This window comes from Salmo salar, chromosome ssa27 (assembly GCF_905237065.1).
Source record: "Salmo salar chromosome ssa27, Ssal_v3.1, whole genome shotgun sequence".
In the NCBI taxonomy this organism is placed as follows: domain Eukaryota; kingdom Metazoa; phylum Chordata; class Actinopteri; order Salmoniformes; family Salmonidae; genus Salmo; species Salmo salar.
This window is the reverse complement of record NC_059468.1, coordinates 20,835,239-20,855,254: the sequence shown is the minus strand read 5'-3', so window position 1 is coordinate 20,855,254 and position 20,016 is coordinate 20,835,239. Positions and strand designations below refer to the sequence as shown.

General features: G+C 45.3%; 1 protein-coding gene across 4 annotated transcripts in view; it reads right to left on the bottom strand.

Moving 5' to 3' along the window:
* Positions 1 to 480: 480 nt before the first annotated feature.
* Positions 481 to 20,016, bottom strand: part of sept7 (Septin-7) — a 58,198-nt gene continuing 38,662 nt past the window's right edge. The window contains exons 5-15 of one of the 4 annotated variants that reach the window (XM_045709173.1): positions 15,575 to 15,693; positions 15,287 to 15,421; positions 11,618 to 11,735; positions 10,592 to 10,684; positions 8,864 to 8,960; positions 4,879 to 4,930; positions 4,105 to 4,230; positions 3,549 to 3,569; positions 2,857 to 2,992; positions 2,418 to 2,563; positions 481 to 1,591 (exon numbers count right to left, since the gene is read on the bottom strand). In XM_045709173.1, coding sequence (XP_045565129.1) covers positions 1,555 to 1,591; positions 2,418 to 2,563; positions 2,857 to 2,992; positions 3,549 to 3,569; positions 4,105 to 4,230; positions 4,879 to 4,930; positions 8,864 to 8,960; positions 10,592 to 10,684; positions 11,618 to 11,735; positions 15,287 to 15,421; positions 15,575 to 15,693 — 1,080 coding nt within the window. In that variant the 3' untranslated portion in view covers positions 481 to 1,554. 4 annotated transcript variants of the gene reach the window in all.

The following is a 20,016-nucleotide window of genomic DNA, read 5'->3' as shown; positions in this document are numbered from 1 at the left end:
TTTCTTGGACCTAAGACTAAAAACACCAGGAAATCAGCTCCAAGTGATTTAATATTGTGGAATTCTGTTCAAGTATTCCCATGCATAATAGAGATACGTGATCGTATACAAAATGTAAGAAAGGTTTGAAATAATGTCAAATATCTCTTTGGGCTTCTTGTGGTCAATTTACAGTCTACAAATGATTTGTAATTATGTTCTGTCCCCCGAATACTTGCTCAAGAAAAAACAAAAACAATTGGGCCTGCGGCTGAATGTTGATCCCTGTTGTATGGGATATGTTGGAGTCAGTCGTTATTCACTGCCCCCTGCTGGTGAAATATAGCATGCATCTTGGTGTGGGGGACATATCGCTGACGACAGCTTTTGGCTTGAAACTGGAATCAAAGGCGAGCTAAGCAGCATCATATCCCACTACTTCACTTCCATCTCAACAAAAAGCTTCTTTGATTCCCCTGATTTCAATAAAGCCAACTGGGGTTGTATCATCACAACTTTATTATGACTACAATAAAAACAAAATAAAGAAATACAGAGATGCATTACATGAACAGAGTTAAATGTGATGTAAGGGAAGGGAACCCCATCGTTGTTTATTACAGTCAATACAGACCTGTTTACAGTCATTGGTCATTGTAAGTAAACAACAACAGGGTTATGTTAATGGTTTGAGTTAACAACCAAACTTTCCTCCCCCACCGTCTTCTAAAACAGGGTTTCCCAGCCCTGGTCAAGGGGGCCTACTGTGGAGCAGCTGGAGTGAAGTCCAGCATGCACAGTAAACCTCACAGACCAGAACGGAGAAATGCCTACAAACATAACATGAAAAATGTAATGATTACTGTAGCAGGGCCAATATAATAGAGAGAAAAAAGACAAAATAACCAGCAATGAAACATTCTAACATGACTGAAGTTATACACTGCGGTCCATGGCTAGATCATTTAAATGACAAGAAATGGAAGAGGATAACATTTTTGGATGAGGGCCAAAAAATAACGATAACTAAATAACAAAAATGGTTATAAAAACAAAAACGCCTGAGGTGTGTAGCTTGGTGTGTAGCTTCCTACTCCGCAGTTTGGTCATTTGGCGTTAAATAGAACAGTACAACAAAGTCGTGCCGTCTCCAAGGTCATCTAACTAGAAAGAGGAAAAGAAAGCAAGAAGTGTTGCGGCATTCTGGGTTTCAAAAAGAAAAGGAAATCTTCTCTGAAATCCTGAAATAGCTCATACCTGTGTGTTTTGTTTGTGCGTGTGGGACTGCGTGTGTGCTTGAGAACTGCGAACCAAAAAACATGATTGTACAAGAGTCTAACATGCCCATTTCAGGAAGAATAAGAACGGTCTTTGGGGAGGAGAGCGAGAGAACAGAAAGGAGACATGTTCCAGGACTGAGCATGTCTGTGACAGTGGGTCTAATGTAGGACCCCAGGTAGAACTCCTTCATGTATACACACAGTAACAGGCTGTTGGTCGACAGACAAACTGACAGTCCAGGTTGGTCAATTGGCAACGAGTACATTGTCACACGGTGGTCTTCCCGAAATACTTTTAAAATATCTTCTTCTTTTTGTTCTTTTCCAGGGTCCTGTAGCGGCGTGAGAGAGAGGAGAAAAGAGAGGGAAGAGAGACAGATGATTACTAAAATGATTATGAGGCAGAGCTCTTTATAATGACCTGTGTATGCATTATATGCTGCACTGTGTACTTGTGTGATATCCAAAGAGCACTATGGCTGCACCCAGTGCCATTTCCAGCCGTTCAGCGGTGTGTATGGTCTCAAAAGGAGTGTGTTTTGTGCTCTGCCTTTTCCCAACCCTTGAGACACATTTGTTTCTCCCAAAATAATAACATTCCACCCCCCCATTTGTTTTCACACTGCTGCTACTCGCTGTTTATTATCTACTATGCATAGTCGCTTTACCCCCACCTACATGAACAAATGACCTCTAACCTGTACCCCCGCACCGGTACCCTCTGTATATAGCCTCGTTATTGTGTTACATTTTGTTATTTTTTCCTTTAGTTTATTTGGTAAATATTTTCTTAACTCTTCTTGAACTGCACTGTTGGTTAGGGGCTTGTAAGTAAACATTTCATGGTTCGATTCCCACGGGGGGCCAGTACAAAAACAAAATGCATGAAATGAAATGTATGTATTGACTACTGTAAGTCGCTCTGGATAAGAGCGTCTGCTAAATGACTAAAATGTAAATGTAAAATGTAAGGTCTACACTTGTTGTATTCGGCGCATGTGACAATTAAAGTTAGATTTGAGTAGAAAAACACATACTGTATTATATATGACACCGGAAAAAAACAGGTTGAATAATTGTTCACGGGTGACTCCATGTAATATAGTTCTATAGAAATGTGTTGTCCGTCTTCTTCATGTGAGTTGTAGTGTGCTGTACCTGGATGCGTCTAGTTTCTGTTGCTCCAGCACCCTCTGCTGTGCCTCCCAGTTGTGCTTCTCATCCTCCAGCTGACGTCTCTTCTCCTCCAGCTCCTTGTGCTGGGCCTCCAGGTTCTTCTTCATCTGCTCATGGCGCCGCTGGAGCTGCAGACAGGACAGTTTGCACCATTTGCATGGCTGGAGTCTAGTGTGTGTGTGTGTGTGTGTGTGTGTGTGTGTGTGTGTGTGTGTGTGTGTGTGTGAGAGAGATATATTCGTGTGTCTGTGTGAGTGTGTTAGATGCATCTATTTCTTATGAATACATTGTTAATTAAAACATACAAATGTAACCTTTCAAACTGGTGTCTTTTTTAAGTGAGATTGCTCCATTAATAAATAAACAAGGGGCAAGTGAGTGAGTTTTAGTGGTGTGAAGGTGTTCTGTTGGGTTCCTGTACCTCTAGCTCAGAGTCTTTGAGCTTCTGGATCTTCTCCTTGACCTTCATCTCAAACACCTGCTCCATTTCCATCTCCATCTTCTCCATCTTGGTCACGTGCTCCCTCCTCTCCTCCTCCATCTGGGCCAGGGGACTCCTGCAGGGTTGAGGCACGCACACATCATCCACCAGTCTGAGGCCTTAAACCCCAGCTCTAGCAAAGAGTAGTCAAACTCAGAAATTCCTGTCACGATCTCTCCTGCATACACTTATGCCTGGAGGAGCAGGGGAGAGGAAGGCCTTGGACGTGGAAGACCCAGCAATTCAGTGAGAGGATAATATTAATTTCTGTTAGTGAACGCCAAGCCATTGAGTCGCTGAGTTAGTGAACGCCAAGCCGCCAAAAAGCTCTATTGGTACAGTTGCTAAGTGAAGCTCACAAAAAAAAGCAAGAGCCTAATCATAGGACAAAAATGATTTTCCTGGAAGACTATTGGAGACTATTCTACCAACAAGTATTCAATGAAGACTTCTGGGCAGTTTGCTAATGCTGTAGAATGATTTCATCTATATTGTGACCTGGTAGGGGCCACTAGCATATAATAAAGAGCAGCATCTCTATACAAACACAGGGAATGTACGAGGCAGACGGAAAAACAGATAGGAGAGAAAGTAGAAACGGAGCTAACTTGAAGAACTGAAATGACACTTACATGCCTTCACTTGTGTCAAATCTAAAAAAAGAGAAACACACACACTTAGCATGCTGATATGATGACCATGCGTTAGAGAGCTATTAGCTAGCTAATGAGAACCAATGCTGGTGGTTACTTTGACATTACGGTGCATTATTGTAGTGAGGTTCTCTGTGCTTGGCTGTGAATTAGCAGTGGTTTAGGCTTATTAGACTGTTAGATCCAGATTCTGGGCTGGGTGTGTGGGTGACTGTTAGATCCAGCCCAGATTCTGTGTGTGGGTGACTGTTAGATCCAGCCCAGATTCTGTGTGTGGGTGACTGTTAGATCCAGCCCAGATTCTGTGTGTGGGTGACTGTTAGATCCAGCCCAGATTCTGTGTGTGGGTGACTGTTAGATCCAGCCCAGATTCTGTGTGTGGGTGACTTAGTCCCTGTGATCAGGGGAGAGGATTGCAGAAGTGCAGGGCCTTGTCTCATTCCCTTCATCCACGCTGATCCAGAACTGCAATGGAGAGAAATGAAAAACAGAACCACTTACAAACACCTTTGGTGGACTGTTGGTTAGTACTAACTTGGTCATTGGTCCCTTGTTCTTGTTGTTGTCCACTCCGTTGTATGTGACGGCTGCCAGCTTCCTGCTGCGGTAGTTCTCATAGTGGACGTTGTTGGTCACGTCCTTCAGGTCCTGCATGTGGGTTCTGGATCAAATCAAATTAAAACTTTATTTAAACTGCATGTAGGTTCTGGAACAAGACAGAACAGAACCACTCAAATACAACTTTTTTAAAACTAAAATTAACCACAGCAATAAACTTTACAGTAAAAAAAACTATGTGACACTAAAAGACATTTAAACAGTCAGAGAGAGCAGTGAGGAACGATATGGCACTGAGAAGTGGCACCATAATGTCTCTGCCATCTGCTGATGCTCATGCAGAGTATAAAACAGGACACTCATTGGTGCATGACCATCATGCAGAGTGTAAAACAGGACACTCATTGGTGCATGACCATCATGCAGAGTGTAAAACAGGACACTCATTGGTGCATGACCATCATGCAGAGTGTAAAACAGGACACTCATTGGTGCATGACCATCATGCAGAGTGTAAAACAGGACACTCATTGGTGCATGACCATCATGCAGAGTATAAAACAGGACATTCATTGGTGCATGACCATCATGCAGAGTATAAAACAGGACACTCATTGGTGCATGACCATCATGCAGAGTATAAAACAGGACACTCATTGGTGCATGACCATCATGCAGAGTGTAAAACAGGACACTCATTGGTGCATGACCATCATGCAGAGGAGTGTGTTTGTGTGTGTTACAACAGTACCTGATGAGCATGTTCCTCAGGATGGTGAAGTCACAGTGCTCTCCATTCTCCACTAGAGAGAGAAAGAGAAAGAAAGAGAGAGCGAGAGAGAGAAAGAAAAAGAGAGAGAGCGAGAGAGAAAGAAATAAAGAGAAAAAGAGAGAGAAAAAGAGAGAGAGAAAAAGAGAGAGAAAAAGAGAGAGCAAAAGAGAGAGAAAAAGAGAGAGCAAAAGAGAGAGAAAAAGAGAGAGAAAAAGAGAGAGAAAAAGAGAGAGAAAAAGAGAGAGCAAAAGAGAGAGAAAAAGAGAGAGCAAAAGAGAGAGAAAAAGAGAGAGCAAGAGAGAGAAAAAGAGAGAGCAAAAGAGAGAGCAAAAGAGAGAGCAAAAGAGAGAGCAAAAGAGAGAGCAAAAGAGAGAGAAAAAGAGTCACAGTTAGAGTTGTCAGTTACCACAAGGGGGTGTGACAGTCACAGGAGGGAGATCGAGAGCTCGTCACTGCTCAAGGGAAGACCTCACGTCCGTGCTCCTCGTAACCCATCGGAGAAGGTCATAGGGGAGGGGCCTCTGGCTTTCTCATCCAATTAGTTTTGAGAAGGGGACGAGGAGACAGGATGCGAGGAGTATGCAATTAAAATCTTCCCCTAGAGATTGCGTGGAGTAGAAGGAAGGCGAGTCGGTGTAATACTGTCAGCAGCCACAATGTGGTGCCAGACACCATGTATACTCCCACATACACTCGTTCCCCTGAGGTTTCTGCCTGACTGCTGGGTGTAGGGAGTGGATCACATAGCTGAAGTGTGGCCTTCCCCTCTCCCTCTCTATATTTATACACTTACATGGTGCCAGAAACATTTTTGGTAATCCAAAACTCATGCAACCGCCACAGAGGTACTGTAGTCGTAGTAACCGCACAGTTCATCCAGTCGAGAGATCACAACTTTACTATCTTATACCAGAATTACAGCATCTCACATACACTACAGACCAAAGATGTTGACTTGTAATCTGGTCATAGACAGAGATACAGAGCTGTATCCGAATGGTAGAGTTTAGGGTAGAGCTGACTTTCCCCATCTACTCTTGCAGCGGCACAAAACAGTGGGGAGCAGAGAGGGGACATGAATTCACTTCTGGGGTTGGAGTGTATTCTCGTGTGTGTGTGTGTACACATGACCTGAGCTCTGGGATCATGAGGTTAAAGTTCAAAATAGCTAGCTAAACTTCATACACGTCTACTCTACTAAGACAAGTGCTGTAGAGTCTAGAATCATTTAGAGGGAGTGGTGCTAAAGCAGCTTCCTGTTGGTCTGTCTGTCTGGCATCAAAGAGAACTGAACACATATCCTGTTGGTCTGTCTGTCTGGCATCAAAGAGAACTGAACACATATCCTGTTGGTCTGTCTGTCTGGCATCAAAGAGAACTGAACACATATCCTGTTGGTCTCTCTGTCTGGCATCAAAGAGAACTGAACACATATCCTGTTGGTCTCTCTGTCTGGCATCAAAGAGAACTGAACACATATCCTGTTGGTCTCTCTGTCTGGCATCAAAGAGAACTGAACACATATCCTGTTGGTCTCTCTGTCTGGCATCAAAGAGAACTGAACACATATCCTGTTGGTCTGTGTCTGGCATCAAAGAGAACTGAACACATATCCTGTTGGTCTGTCTGTCTGGCATCAAAGAGAACTGAACACATATCCTGTTGGTCTGTCTGTCTGGCATCAAAGAGAACTGAACACATATCCTGTTGGTCTGTCTGTCTGGCATCAAAGAGAACTGAACACATATCCTGTTGGTCTCTCTGTCTGGCATCAAAGAGAACTGAACACATATCCTGTTGGTCTGTCTGTCTGGCATCAAAGAGAACTGAACACATATCCTGTTGGTCTGTCTGTCTGGCATCAAAGAGAACTGAACACATATCCTGTTGGTCTGTCTGTCTGGCATCAAAGAGAACTGAACACATATCCTGTTGGTCTCTCTGTCTGGCATCAAAGAGAACTGAACACATATCCTGTTGGTCTGTCTGTCTGGCATCAAAGAGAACTGAACACATATCCTGTTGGTCTGTCTGTCTGGCATCAAAGAGAACTGAACACATATCCTGTTGGTCTGTCTGTCTGGCATCAAAGAGAACTGAACACATATCCTGTTGGTCTGTCTGTGGTCTGTCTGTCTGGCATCAAAGAGAACTGAACACATATCCTGTTGGTCTGTCTGTGGTCTGTCTGTCTGGCATCAAAGAGAACTGAACACATATCCTGTTGGTCTGTCTGTGGTCTGTCTGTCTGGCATCAAAGAGAACTGAACACATATCCTGTTGGTCTGTCTGTGGTCTGTCTGTCTGGCATCAAAGAGAACTGAACACATATCCTGTTGAGGAGAACACGTCTGTCTGCAACATACAGGACCCTCCTCAAAACACACCTCTCCATCTAAAAGGGCCTGTTAAATGCTGAGTTGATACATAGCAATGGTCATTTAATCTCAAAGCTTTTCCTTTGTTAAGACATTAACAAATGTCATTTTCGTCATATGCAAAATGACCTAAGTACTACTCTATTTGTTAAGAACATTCCATGGTCATTAAGTCACCAGTAGATATAGCTGAGTATTTACCGGGCTGACGTAACAGGTCAGACAGGAACACACATCACTCAGGGCCAGAGATAACATAGCAAGTGAATGTTGATAACACAACATAACTAAATGTCAACTGCTGGGCAGGAGGCTACTGAACGTCCCCTGGTTCTAGTAGTATAATGTTTAGTATAGGAATAGTGTTGAATAATGTTACATTTTAATACTCTTTTTGAGATGAAACTAGAAATGTAGATGTATTTGATTTAACCAGGCAAGTCCCAACTAGATGGGATTAGAAATGTAGATGTATTTGATTTAACCAGGCAAGTCCCAACTAGATGGGATTAGAAATGTAGATGTATTTGATTTAACCAGGCAAATCCCAACTAGATGGGATTAGAAATGTAGATGTATTTGATTTAACCAGGCAAGTCCCAACTAGATGGGATTAGAAATGTAGAGGTATTTGATTTAACCAGGCAAATCCCAACTAGATGGGATTAGAAATGTAGATGTATTTGATTTAACCAGGCAAATCCCAACTAGATGGGATTAGAAATGTAGATGTATTTGATTTAACCAGGCAAGTCCCAACTAGATGGGATTAGAAATGTAGATGTATTTGATTTAACCAGGCAAGTCCCAACTAGATGGGATTAGAAATGTAGAGGTATTTGATTTAACCAGGCAAATCCCAACTAGATGGGATTAGACATGTAGATGTATTTGATTTAACCAGGCAAGTCCCAACTAGATGGGATTAGAAATGTAGATGTATTTGATTTAACCAGGCAAATCCCAACTAGATGGGATTAGAAATGTAGATGTATTTGATTTAACCAGGCAAGTCCCAACTAGATGGGATTAGAAATGTAGATGTATTTGATTTAACCAGGCAAGTCCCAACTAGATGGGATTAGAAATGTAGAGGTATTTGATTTAACCAGGCAAATCCCAACTAGATGGGATTAGAAATGTAGAGGTATTTGATTTAACCAGGCAAATCCCAACTAGATGGGATTAGAAATGTAGAGGTATTTGATTTAACCAGGCAAATCCCAACTAGATGCGATTAGAAATGTCAGCATTTGAATTAAGATACAGAAAGGGCCTAAGGGAAAAAGCATAACGGTCATTCTAAGTCAAACATGACCTGCAGACACACTTCCCCAACACACACACACAGCTGCCCGGATAATATATTGACCCCCATAGTAGGGTGAGAGATTGTATTACTTCCACACGTAAACCTTCCAACGTTAAACAAATCGACGTGTGGGAAAACCTTAGTGCTAATATCAAATAACACACAGAGGCTGTGTGTGTGTGTGTGTGTGTGTGTGTGTGTGTGTGTGTGTGTGTGTGTGTGTGTGTATCCAGGCCAGTGTCTTGACTGAGACCTCTGACCCATGACCCCTCACCTTCCGCCACGCCCCAGGGGTACTGCCTCCCTCTCACCCGCTTCTCATTGACCACGATGATGGTGTTGCTACCAACAACAGCCAGGGGCAAGCGATCCTGCAGGGGAGAGAGATAAACATTACACAGCAGACACACAACTCATTCACATAACCTGTTAGACAAGGCTATGCACACACATTCTGCTGCGGTGAAGTATGTTTACCAAGACTCCTTTTTTAAAATTGGATGGAAAATTGACTGGAGATAAAGTAGTGCATTGGGAACACAGGAACTCTAATGGCAGTGACAGTTGAGAACAGTGGATTGTGTGTGTGTTTCTGTGTGTACCTTTAGTGAGTGTGTGTGACAAGTGCATAGTGTGCTGGGCCAGTAGAGGACATGTGATTGTGTGACCTAATCAATACTAACCACTCAGCGGCTGTGGTAGCCAACTAACCACTCAGTGGCTGTGGTAGCCAACTAACCACTCAGTGGCTGTGGTAACCAACTAACCACTCAGTGGCTGTGGTAACCAACTAACCACTCAGCGGCTGTGGTAGCCAACTAACCACTCAGCGGCAGTGGTAGCCAACTAACCACTCAGCGGCTGTGGTAGCCAACTAACCACTCAGCGGCAGTGGTAGCCAACTAACCACTCAGCGGCAGTGGTAGCCAACTAACCACTCAGCGGCAGTGGTAGCCAACTAACCACTCAGCGGCTGTGGTAGCCAACTAACCACTCAGCGGCAGTGGTAGCCAACTAACCACTCAGCGGCAGTGGTAGCCAACTAACCACTCAGCGGCAGTGGTAGCCAACTAACCACTCAGCGGCAGTGGTAGCCAACTAACCACTCAGCGGCAGTGGTAGCCAACTAACCACTCAGCGGCAGTGGTAGCCAACTAACCTCTCAGCGGCAGTGGTAGCCAACTAACCACTCAGCGGCAGTGGTAGCCAACTAACCACTCAGCGGCAGTGGTAGCCAACTAACCACTCAGCGGCAGTGGTAGCCAACTAACCACTCAGCGGCTGTGGTAGCCAACTAACCACTCAGCGGCTGTGGTAGCCAACTAACCACTCAGCGGCTGTGGTAGCCAACTAACCACTCAGCGGCTGTGGTAGCCAACTAACCACTCAGCGGCTGTGGTAACCAACTAACCACTCAGCGGCTGTGGTAACCAACTAACCACTCAGCGGCTGTGGTAGCCAACTAACCACTCAGCGGCTGTGGTAGCCAACTAACCACTCAGCGGCTGTGGTAACCAACTAACCACTCAGCGGCTGTGGTAACCAACTAACCACTCAGCGGCTGTGGTAACCAACTAACCACTCAGCGGCTGTGGTAGCCAACTAACCACTCAGCGGCTGTGGTAGCCAACTAACCACTCAGTGGCTGTGGTAGCCAACTAACCACTCAGTGGCTGTGGTAGCCAACTAACCACTCAGTGGCTGTGGTAACCAACTAACCACTCAGTGGCTGTGGTAACCAACTAACCACTCAGTGGTTTCTCTCTTATCAATCCTGGGGCTGGTGGGGCCAGTTCAGCCAAAACACTAGTAGTGGATTTTAGTGTTAGATTTATGTTATGCCTTCAGCAGGGCTGTAAACACTACATTTCATGATCAGGATAAAGACAGTGTTGTGTTCATGTTTGTCAAGCTTTTTCTCCTATTCAATTCCATCTTTGGTGTGGAGAATAAAAGCTGTGTGTGTGTGTGTGTGTGTGTGTGTGTGTGTGTGGATCCAAACCTTGATCTTCTTGACCATCTTGTTCTCCTCCTCATCGTTGGTCTCTGGGAACTCGTAGATCTGGATTTTGTGTTCTGTTATTTCTCGCATGATCTATAAAGAGAGAGAGAGAGAGAGAGAGAGAGAGAGAGAGAGAGAGAGAGAGAGAGAAGAGAGAGAGAGAAAGGTGAGAGAGAGAAAGGTGAGAGAGAAAGGTGAGAGAGAGAGAGAGAGAGAGAAAGGTGAGAGAGAGAGAAAGGTGAGAGAGAGAGAGAGAGAGAGAGAGAGAAAGGTGAGAGAGAGAGAGAAAGGTGAGAGAGAGAGAGAGAGAGAGAAAGGTGAGAGAGAGAGAGAAAGGTGAGAGAGAGAGAGAAAGGTGAGAGAGAGAAAGGTGAGAGAGAGAGAGAAAGGTGAGAGAGAGAGAGAGAGAAAGGTGAGAGAGAGAGAGAGAGAGAGAGAGAGAGAGAGAAAGGTGAGAGAGAGAGAGAGAGAGAAAGGTGAGAGAGAGAGAGAGAGAGAGAGAGAGAGAGAGAGGAGAGAGAGAGAGAAAGGTGAGAGAGAGAGAGAGAGAGAGAGAGAGAGAGAGAGAGAGAGAGAGAGAGAGAGAGGTGAGAGAGAAAGGTGTGAGAGAGAGAGAGAAAGGTGAGAGAGCGAGAGAGAGAGAGAGAGAGAGAGAGAGAGAGAGAGAAAGGTGAGAGAGAGAGAGAGAGAGAGCGAGAGTGAGAGAAAGGTGAGAGAGAGAGAGAGAGAGAGTTAATGTGAGTCCTGCTTCCCTCTGGTTATGTATCCATCTAGGCCAACGAGCCACAAACATCAATACTCACTCAGGCTGAAGGGTCAGTCAATACACAGGATGAGGGAACTGTGCGCAGCACGTACACACACTCGTTGAGTCACATGCAACAACTGTGCATCACTTATTTATTGCATGTGTTCTCTCCCACAGGAATAGCTTGAATACATTACTAATATCACACAGTCTACATCTGCATTCAGAGAAAGACAAACACACAGGACATGGTGTGTACTCAGTGCCCACACACACACCTGCTTCTTGAACTGTTGGCACTCCTCAGGAGTCATTGTGTCCGCTTTGGCGATGAGGGGGATGATGTTCACTTTTTCATGTAACCGCTTCATGAACTCTATATCAAGAGGCTTCAACCTGGAGTGAGAGAGAGGTTTTGAGTTTCAACAAGTTCCTTTAATTTAACATGGTCAAGGTGAAGCTTGTTGGCGCTACACCGGAGGGATGGAGAGGGAAGAGGGGTAGAAAAACTCAGATTTCACAGCTTGGCTGACATCGGGACAAAAAAAACATACAATTTCCTGTTCAGAATGAATCTCCCTCTCCATGGCAGCATCTGGCCCACAATACACTGTACATCTACTGAGCAGCACAGCACTCTCCTGTTCTGTCTGCCTGAAAACTATTTCATTAAACAGCCATCAAGTTGGTATTTCATACAGAGTTCCAGATTCCAGTGTGTAAAAGTAGATCCTGGGATGTGTAAACAATGTTGAATCCTGGCACACAGACAACATGTACAAGTCTATGCTCTGCCTTGGCTGTGGCTAGATTCAACTGTATGTTCAGAAAGTTAGATCAAGAGAGCAGCATGAATCATTGCACTTTGAAAAATGATTGTGTTTCAGTCTCCATTTTGAAAGGTCAGTTAGTGCAAACACACACCCCCCCACAGCCTGCCCCCACACACACGGCCTGCCCCCACACTCCCACAGACTACACGGCCTGCCTACGCACGCACACACGCACACACACACACACACACACACACACACACACACACACGCACACACACACACACACACACACACACACACACACACACACACACACACACACACACACACACACACACACACACACACACACACACACACACACACACACACACACACACACACACACACACACACACACAGGGCCAGTTGGTAGAGCATGGTGTTTGCAACGCCAGCATGGTGTGTGCAATGCCAGGGTTGTGGGTTCGATTCCCACGGGGGCCAGTACAAAAAAAAAAATGCATGAAATGAAATGTATGCATTCACTACTGTAAGTTGCTCTGGATAAGAGCGTCTGCTAAATGACTAAAATGTAAAATGTAAATGTACACCCCCCACACACAGCCTGCCTGCCTACACACACACACACACACACGGCCTGCCTGCCTACACACACACACGCATGCACGGCCTGCCTGCCTGCCTACACACACACACACCCACACACACGGCCTGCCTACACACACACGCATGCATGGCCTGCCTGCCTGCACACACACACACACACGCCTGCCTGCCTACACACACACACACACACACGCATGCACGGCCTGCCTGCCTGCCTACACACACACACACACACACACGGCCTGCCTGCCTACACACACACACACACACTGCCTGCCTGCCTACACACACACACACACGGCCGCTGCACACACGGCCGGCCCGCCTACACACACACGGCCCGCCTGCCTACATACACATGCACCCACACGGCCTGCCCGCCTACACACACCCACACGGCCTGCCCGCCTACACACACCCTGCCCGCCTACACACACCCACACGGCCTGCCCGCCTACACACACCCTGCCCGCCTACACACACCCACACGGCCTGCCCGTCTACACACACCCACACAAGGCCTGTCCGCCTGCCTACACACACGGCCTGCCTACACAAGGCCTGCCCGCCTACACACACCCACACAAGGCCTGCCCGCCTGCCTACACACACACACGGCCTGCCCGCCTACACACACACACAAGGCCTGCCCGCCTACACACACCCACACGGCCTGCCCGCCTACACCCACGGCCTGCCCGCCTACACCCACGGCCTGCCCGCCACACCCACGGCCTGCCCGCCTACACCCACACAAGGCCTGCCCGCCTACACCCACACAAGGCCTGCCCGCCTACACACACCCACACGGCCTGCTAGCGGTCGACTGACTATGATTTTTCAACGCCGATACCGATTATTGGAGGACAAAATATTTGATCTAACGGGTGGAATCCCTAAGTCTAAATATTGCTGTTACATTGTACAACCTTCAATGTTATGTCATAATTATTTACTATCCTGGCAAATTAATTACGGTCTTTGTTAGGAATAAATGGACTTCACACAGGTCGCAATGAGCCAGGCGGCTCAAACTGCTGCATATACCCTGACTGCTTGCGCAGAACGCAAGAGAAGTGACACAATTTCTCTAGTTATAAGAAATTCATGTTAGCAGGCAATATTAACTAAATATGCAGGTTTAAAAATATATATATTTGTGTATTGATTTTAAAGAAAGGCATTGATGTTTATGGTTAGGTACATTGGTGCAACGACAGTGCTAAATCATCACCTGTTTGGCGAAGTAGGCTGTGATTCGATGATAAAGGCACCGCATCGATTATATGCAACGCATGACAAGCTAGATAAACTAGTAATATCATCAACCATGTGTAGTTAACTAGTGATTATGTTAAGATTGATTGTTTTTTATAAGATAAGTTTAATGCTAGCTAGCAACTTACCTTGGCTTCTTGCTGCCCTTGCGTAACAGGTAGTCAGCCTGCCACGCAGGCTCCTCGTGGAGTGCAATGTAAGGCAGGTGGTTAGAGCGTTGGACTAGTAACTGGAAGGTTGCAAAAACGAATCCCCGAGCTGACAAGGTAAAAATCTGTCGTTCTGCCCCTGAACAAGGCAGTTCAGTTCACTGTTCCTAGGCCGTCATTGAAAATAAGAACGTGTTCTTAACTGACTTGCCTAGTTAAATAAAGGTGTAAAAAAAGAAGAAATATCGGCCACAATCGGTGCCCAAAAATACCGATTTACGATTGTCATGAAAACCTGAAATCGGCCCCAATTAATCGGCCATTCCGATTAATCGGTTGACCTCTACTGCCTACACACCCACCCCCACACGGCCTGCCTACACACCGCTCTCTGCCCTCAGTCCAGCTGTGCTGGTAATGTGCTGCGTGTCCCATGGGGACACAGAGGAAGAGACAAATGTTAACTGTCAATGGAGCCATACGGTGCTAGTCCGCTTGGATGACCACAGACTGCTACCAGCCAGCCAGGCACAATAGAGACCAGAACAAGGACTTGGTCAGAGTTACAGGCACACTTTGGGCCAAGACAGAGGAACACCGGCATCCAAGTGGAGAGTGCTGGCCTGTCAAATCACCCTTTGTTTATGGGGAGCACAGCGCAGCCCACAGTAGAGATCCAACAGCAGGGCCAGCTGTGTGGAGCAGAGCAGAGGACAGAGAGGAGCCAAGATACAGAGATGAGAAACAGCCTTCAACAAAGTGAACCCAGGAGAAGAGAGATTACCTAAATGTTGTCCCAGTGTGCATCTCAGCAGCCCCAGTAAAGGGGGGGGAGAGACTGACAGTTGTACTTCTCACCAGGGGCAGGAGGGTGGATGACCAGCTAGCATCATGTAAACAGTCTTAGGCTACACAGTTGTACTACTGATTTCTTCCCCTGACCAATACACCGTCTAGTCTGCCCTGATAGGGAACAGTCAAGAGCATCAAGAACATGCTCAATCTCAAATGAGAGGGGGAAAACACTTTTCTTCCCCCGTGGAGAAGAATTATTCACAGTTTGAGAAGCGGCAGGGACTAAATTTAAACTATCATATTGTTTCAAGAATGGCACCATTCCAGCTGCAGTACCTACCCGTGTCCAGAGGGGGCAATGAAGTAGAGGCAGCAGTGCACTCTGTTGTCAGGCATCTGCCGTCTGTTGACCCGGGACTCTGAGTTGAGATAATCCTCAAACTTACTGTCGATGTGATCGATAACTGGCTGCCAGCTTTATAGGAGAGCAGAGCACAGACATTACTCAATTACTCAATATGTAATGTAGAATATCACATTCAGAAAGAGATATAGGGCAGGCTTGGCTAGCCAGTCAGTCGGTCAGCAAGCAGATCACTCGGTCAGCCAGCCTCCTAGTCAGACGTACCAGTTACTGTTGTCGACAGCGTCCCCGAACCCTGGCGTGTCAACGATGGTGAGAAGCAGCTGAACTCCTCCTTCCTTTACCAGCACCTTAGACTGCTCCACCTGAGATTGTAGAGAACACTAAATAATTATAACAAAGACATGTAGAAATTCAGCACAGGATCATGGTGAACTTTTAAAAAAACACCATGACATCAATCTCTCTCCATTTACGGTTCATTTGAATAGGGACATGTACAAACAGATGCACTGAAAAAAGAATCCTCCGATGTGTTGCACCATAGTGTGTGTATAACTTGCGCTAATTTATGCTAATCATGACAGTTTGCAGTCTCGCCACCTCCGAGCACTCCTCTGTTGAGGGGATGGGCTCAGATTCAGGGGCTTGGTCAGGGGGTCTGACATAGTCCTTTCCTTTCATCTTTATCTAGAAAATATCTGTTTGGAAAAGTTAGCTAACCATCAAACTACAAAAGCCCAGGTGAAAAGAAATGTGGTTTTGCCAAATATAAATCACAGATAGAGATACACTTGTTGAGGGTTGACAGCCAGGCAGACTGAGGATGAATCCATCAACAGGGTCTTCGACGATATTTGACCTTAGACCCAGAGAGAGCTCTAGTAATATTTGACCTTAGACCCAGAGAGAGCTCTAGTAATATTTGACCTTAGACCCAGAGAGAGCTCTAGTAATATTTGACCTTAGACCCAGAGAGAGCTCTAGTAATATTTGACCTTAGACCCAGAGAGAGCTCTAGTAATATTTGGCTGCCTACCTGGAGTGTCCAATACAGGGTGTACCTAGCAGATTGCACCTAGCAGATTGCAGTGGCCTCTTAGCTGACCAGAGAGCTTTAACCAGCAGGCGGTCCAGACCAAACCTTGTGATTAGCAGATGAGCTGCACTTCAATGATTTAATCAGGAGGAACATATGAAGGCCTGCAGTGTTCCGCTCAGATCACAATGGAAGGCATTGTGTGTGTGTGTTAAAGCAGCTCTGTGTACAGTAAGCAAGCTCTGCTTCAGGAGTTGTACACAGGCCAACATAAAAGACTACTATACCTCATTTGCTTTCACACACACACACACACCTGGATGTACTTTGTGATATAAACAACCTTACCATCCCTTTGTTTCCCTAATGACATACTTCATTGCTGTAGGACCATTTCGAGAAGGCCAGCCCAGCCAGCAGCCCATAGTTTCTCAAAGAGCAGCACATTTGGGTTTAACCTCAGCAGCTAAACTGAGCTGTCACCTTCCACTTAGAAAGCATGTAGAATGCCCGTGGTTTAGGCCTGAGGCTGGGTTACGGCTGCTCTACCTCCACCCCACCCGCTGGGCCCGAGCTAAAGGCTTCCTCTCCCCCACACAGCCCCACTGTGGGCTGGCCACCCTCTGGCTGGCTAACAAAGAGCAACGTAAATTGAAATTTAATCTGTGAACATACAAACACCATTTAAAAAATTATGGAGTAACATTTTAGGCTTGAACAAATATTGTGTTGCAATTCTGACCTACAATAATACCTTTCAGAGTTTTGTCAGTTTCATCTCACTAACAAAACAAACGTACAGCGGCCTGTGAGGATTGCTACGCGAACAAGCGTAACATGTATTAACAAAAAAACGTAAGTCAGGGAAACCGGAGAGGTATCCTACACGTTTTCAAGTTTAAAGTCTCTGTTACTCCTCAGTTGAGTTTACTTCACCTTTAGGTAGCTAATGTAATGGATTTGTTTGCCAGCTCAAGTCTAGATAGCACTAGCTGTATTATGCCTACAACAGTGAAGTTTCAGTCTGCTAGGTGTATATCTATAGCATGGGCATGACCTGGACATCCCTATGCATGCACCTGATCAAAATATGACTAATTCGGGCTTCTGGTTGAGCAATGTAGAAATAAGTCGTACGAGGTCTCTTCTCAGACAACTTTTGTAAATAATCCTCAATTTCGCCTAAATTCATACTTCTCATGACTTCAAAAGTTATCTTAATTACCCAGTAATAGAGCGTACCTAAGTTGGCATGAGCAAACCAGTCACATGCTTCAGCTAAAATGGCTACCACTCCACCTTCATTGAAGGCTTCAATAGCCACTCCGGGTGATACGGCTAACCCGATAACACTGGAGATCCTTGTCAGAGAGCTGGCGAAATCGCGTGAAAGTTTGGCAGCAGAACTCACCGAATTTCTGAATAGCTCACTGGCGGCTGCACTGGCTCCAATTCAGGCAACCGTGGAAACCATCCGGGGTTCTGTGGCATCTCACACTGGTCGAAGTTGAGGCCGGGCTCTCTGGCCACAGCGACCAACTCACTACGCTGGAAACCTGGCTTGACGATGTGGCTGCCGCCAACAAGTCTCTGCAGCTACAAGTGGAGGATTTGATTTCACATTCAAAACGCCAGAATACGTGATTGGACTGCCAGAGGATTCTGAGACAGGATATCCAACCCAGTTTATTGTGGAGCTGTTCAAGGAAGTTTTGGGCGATGAGGCTTTTCCCAATCTCCCTGAACTTGATAAAGCCCACTGCAGCCTAGCACCGAAACGTTGCCCAGGCGGCCGACCGCATCCTATCGATACAAAGAAAAGGAGCTTGTCCTTCGGTGGGCAAGGGAACATGGCGACATCACTTTCCAAGTCCACAAGATCAAGTTCTACCAGGATTTCAGTTCTAGCCTGGCGAAGAAACGCGCCCCATTCAACGACATCAAGTCCAAGTCCAACTTCGGCCAGTGTGGGCTGATTTATCCTACCCGGCTTTGTGTCACCTTTAACGGCGAGGTCCATTTTTTTTTAAATCCTGAAGAAGCCGAGTCATACCGACAGCGCATACATTGAATGCCTGAAATACATTGAATCCCTGAATTGGGATGATTTCTCACCTGCCTGTATTATGTGAGTAACGTTAGTTCTAGTGACAGTGTGGACACTAGGCTACATACATCTATGGCCATCTATCGATCCGTTTCTCGTGAAACAATCCTATGCTAAAGTTTGCTGGCTACAGTAGGTATGTTTGAAGCAGTACATAACTTGTTTCTGTTGTTGACAATGACATACTATACTGTCTCACTGCTCTTTAAAACTTCCATTTGATCTTGTTTAGTTAGTTAAATCAAAGACAATTGCTGGTAAAAGCGCAGCATTTTGATTTCTTTCATTTTACTAAGGCTTTGAACTTGCTGCTCCACTAATGGCAATCTATAGCCTACATTGCAGTTTGGCAGCCTTTAGGTCATTTTGGATACCAATGTTACTAGCTAGTTAGACACCGATCCTGTCCACCAATATTTGTGTATATACATTTTTCACTGGGGTCTGCTTGATATACTATATGGATACTCTGAACTACTGCGGTTTACGTTGGCCATGATTGGTGATGTTGGTCACTGACGGTGTTCAGTTACATTCACGTTATCTTCGACTCCATTACGACATTGGAGTCTAATACTATACCTCCTCTCTTCCAATTGTACTCGTTTAATTGTTGCACTAGCTGAAGAGTTTAAACCCACGGTTCGTTAGCTTAATTGTCCATATCCAAAATGCTAAATTGTCTGTTTGTATACTTTTATTGAAACTACTTTGTTTTTTTAAGATAGAGCCCTTCTCCCCTCAGTAAAAACTACAGAATATTCAGCGATAGTGATTTCGGACCATTCCCCCCACACTCTGGACTTCGCACTTACTCCGAATGCAAAAAAACTGTTGAATTGGAGATTTAACACGGCCCAATTGTCGAACAAAGAATTCTGTGACTTCATTTCGACCAACATAAATGTATTCATTCAAACAAATAAAAATGATGACACCTCCCCTTCTCTGGGAGACTTTCAAAGCTGTATTATGGAGAAAGATCATTTCTTACAACGCTCATTATGTCAAACAAAGAAAACTGAAACATCAGGAAGTGGTGGACTCAATCCTGGAAATAGACCGGCAATCTTCAACTTCACCATCCCCTGAATTATATGCAGAGAGGCAGAAACTTCAAACTCAATTTAATCTGCTTTCCACTGATAAAGCAGAGTTTCTGTTGCAACAAACAAAGGAGACGTACTACGAATATGGTGACAAGGCCAGCCGCCATTTGGCACACCAACTTAAACGCCAGTCAGCATCTCATCTGTCAGGCATATGACTCCTCCCGTAATCCAACAAGTGATCCCTCTAATATTAATTCAACTTTCGTGTCATTTTATTCTAACCTCTACAAATCCGAACCCCCATCAGATAATACGGCTATGGACAACTTTTTAGATATCAATGGATGGGATATCCCAAGTTATGGACACTAGTAAAGTTCTGGACAACCCTCTGCATCTTGATGAGATAACAAAGGGTCTAAAGCTAATGCAAAGTGGCAAGGCCCCAGGCCCTGATGGCTTCCCCGTTGATTTTTACAAAACATTCTCAGATCAACTCACCCCATTA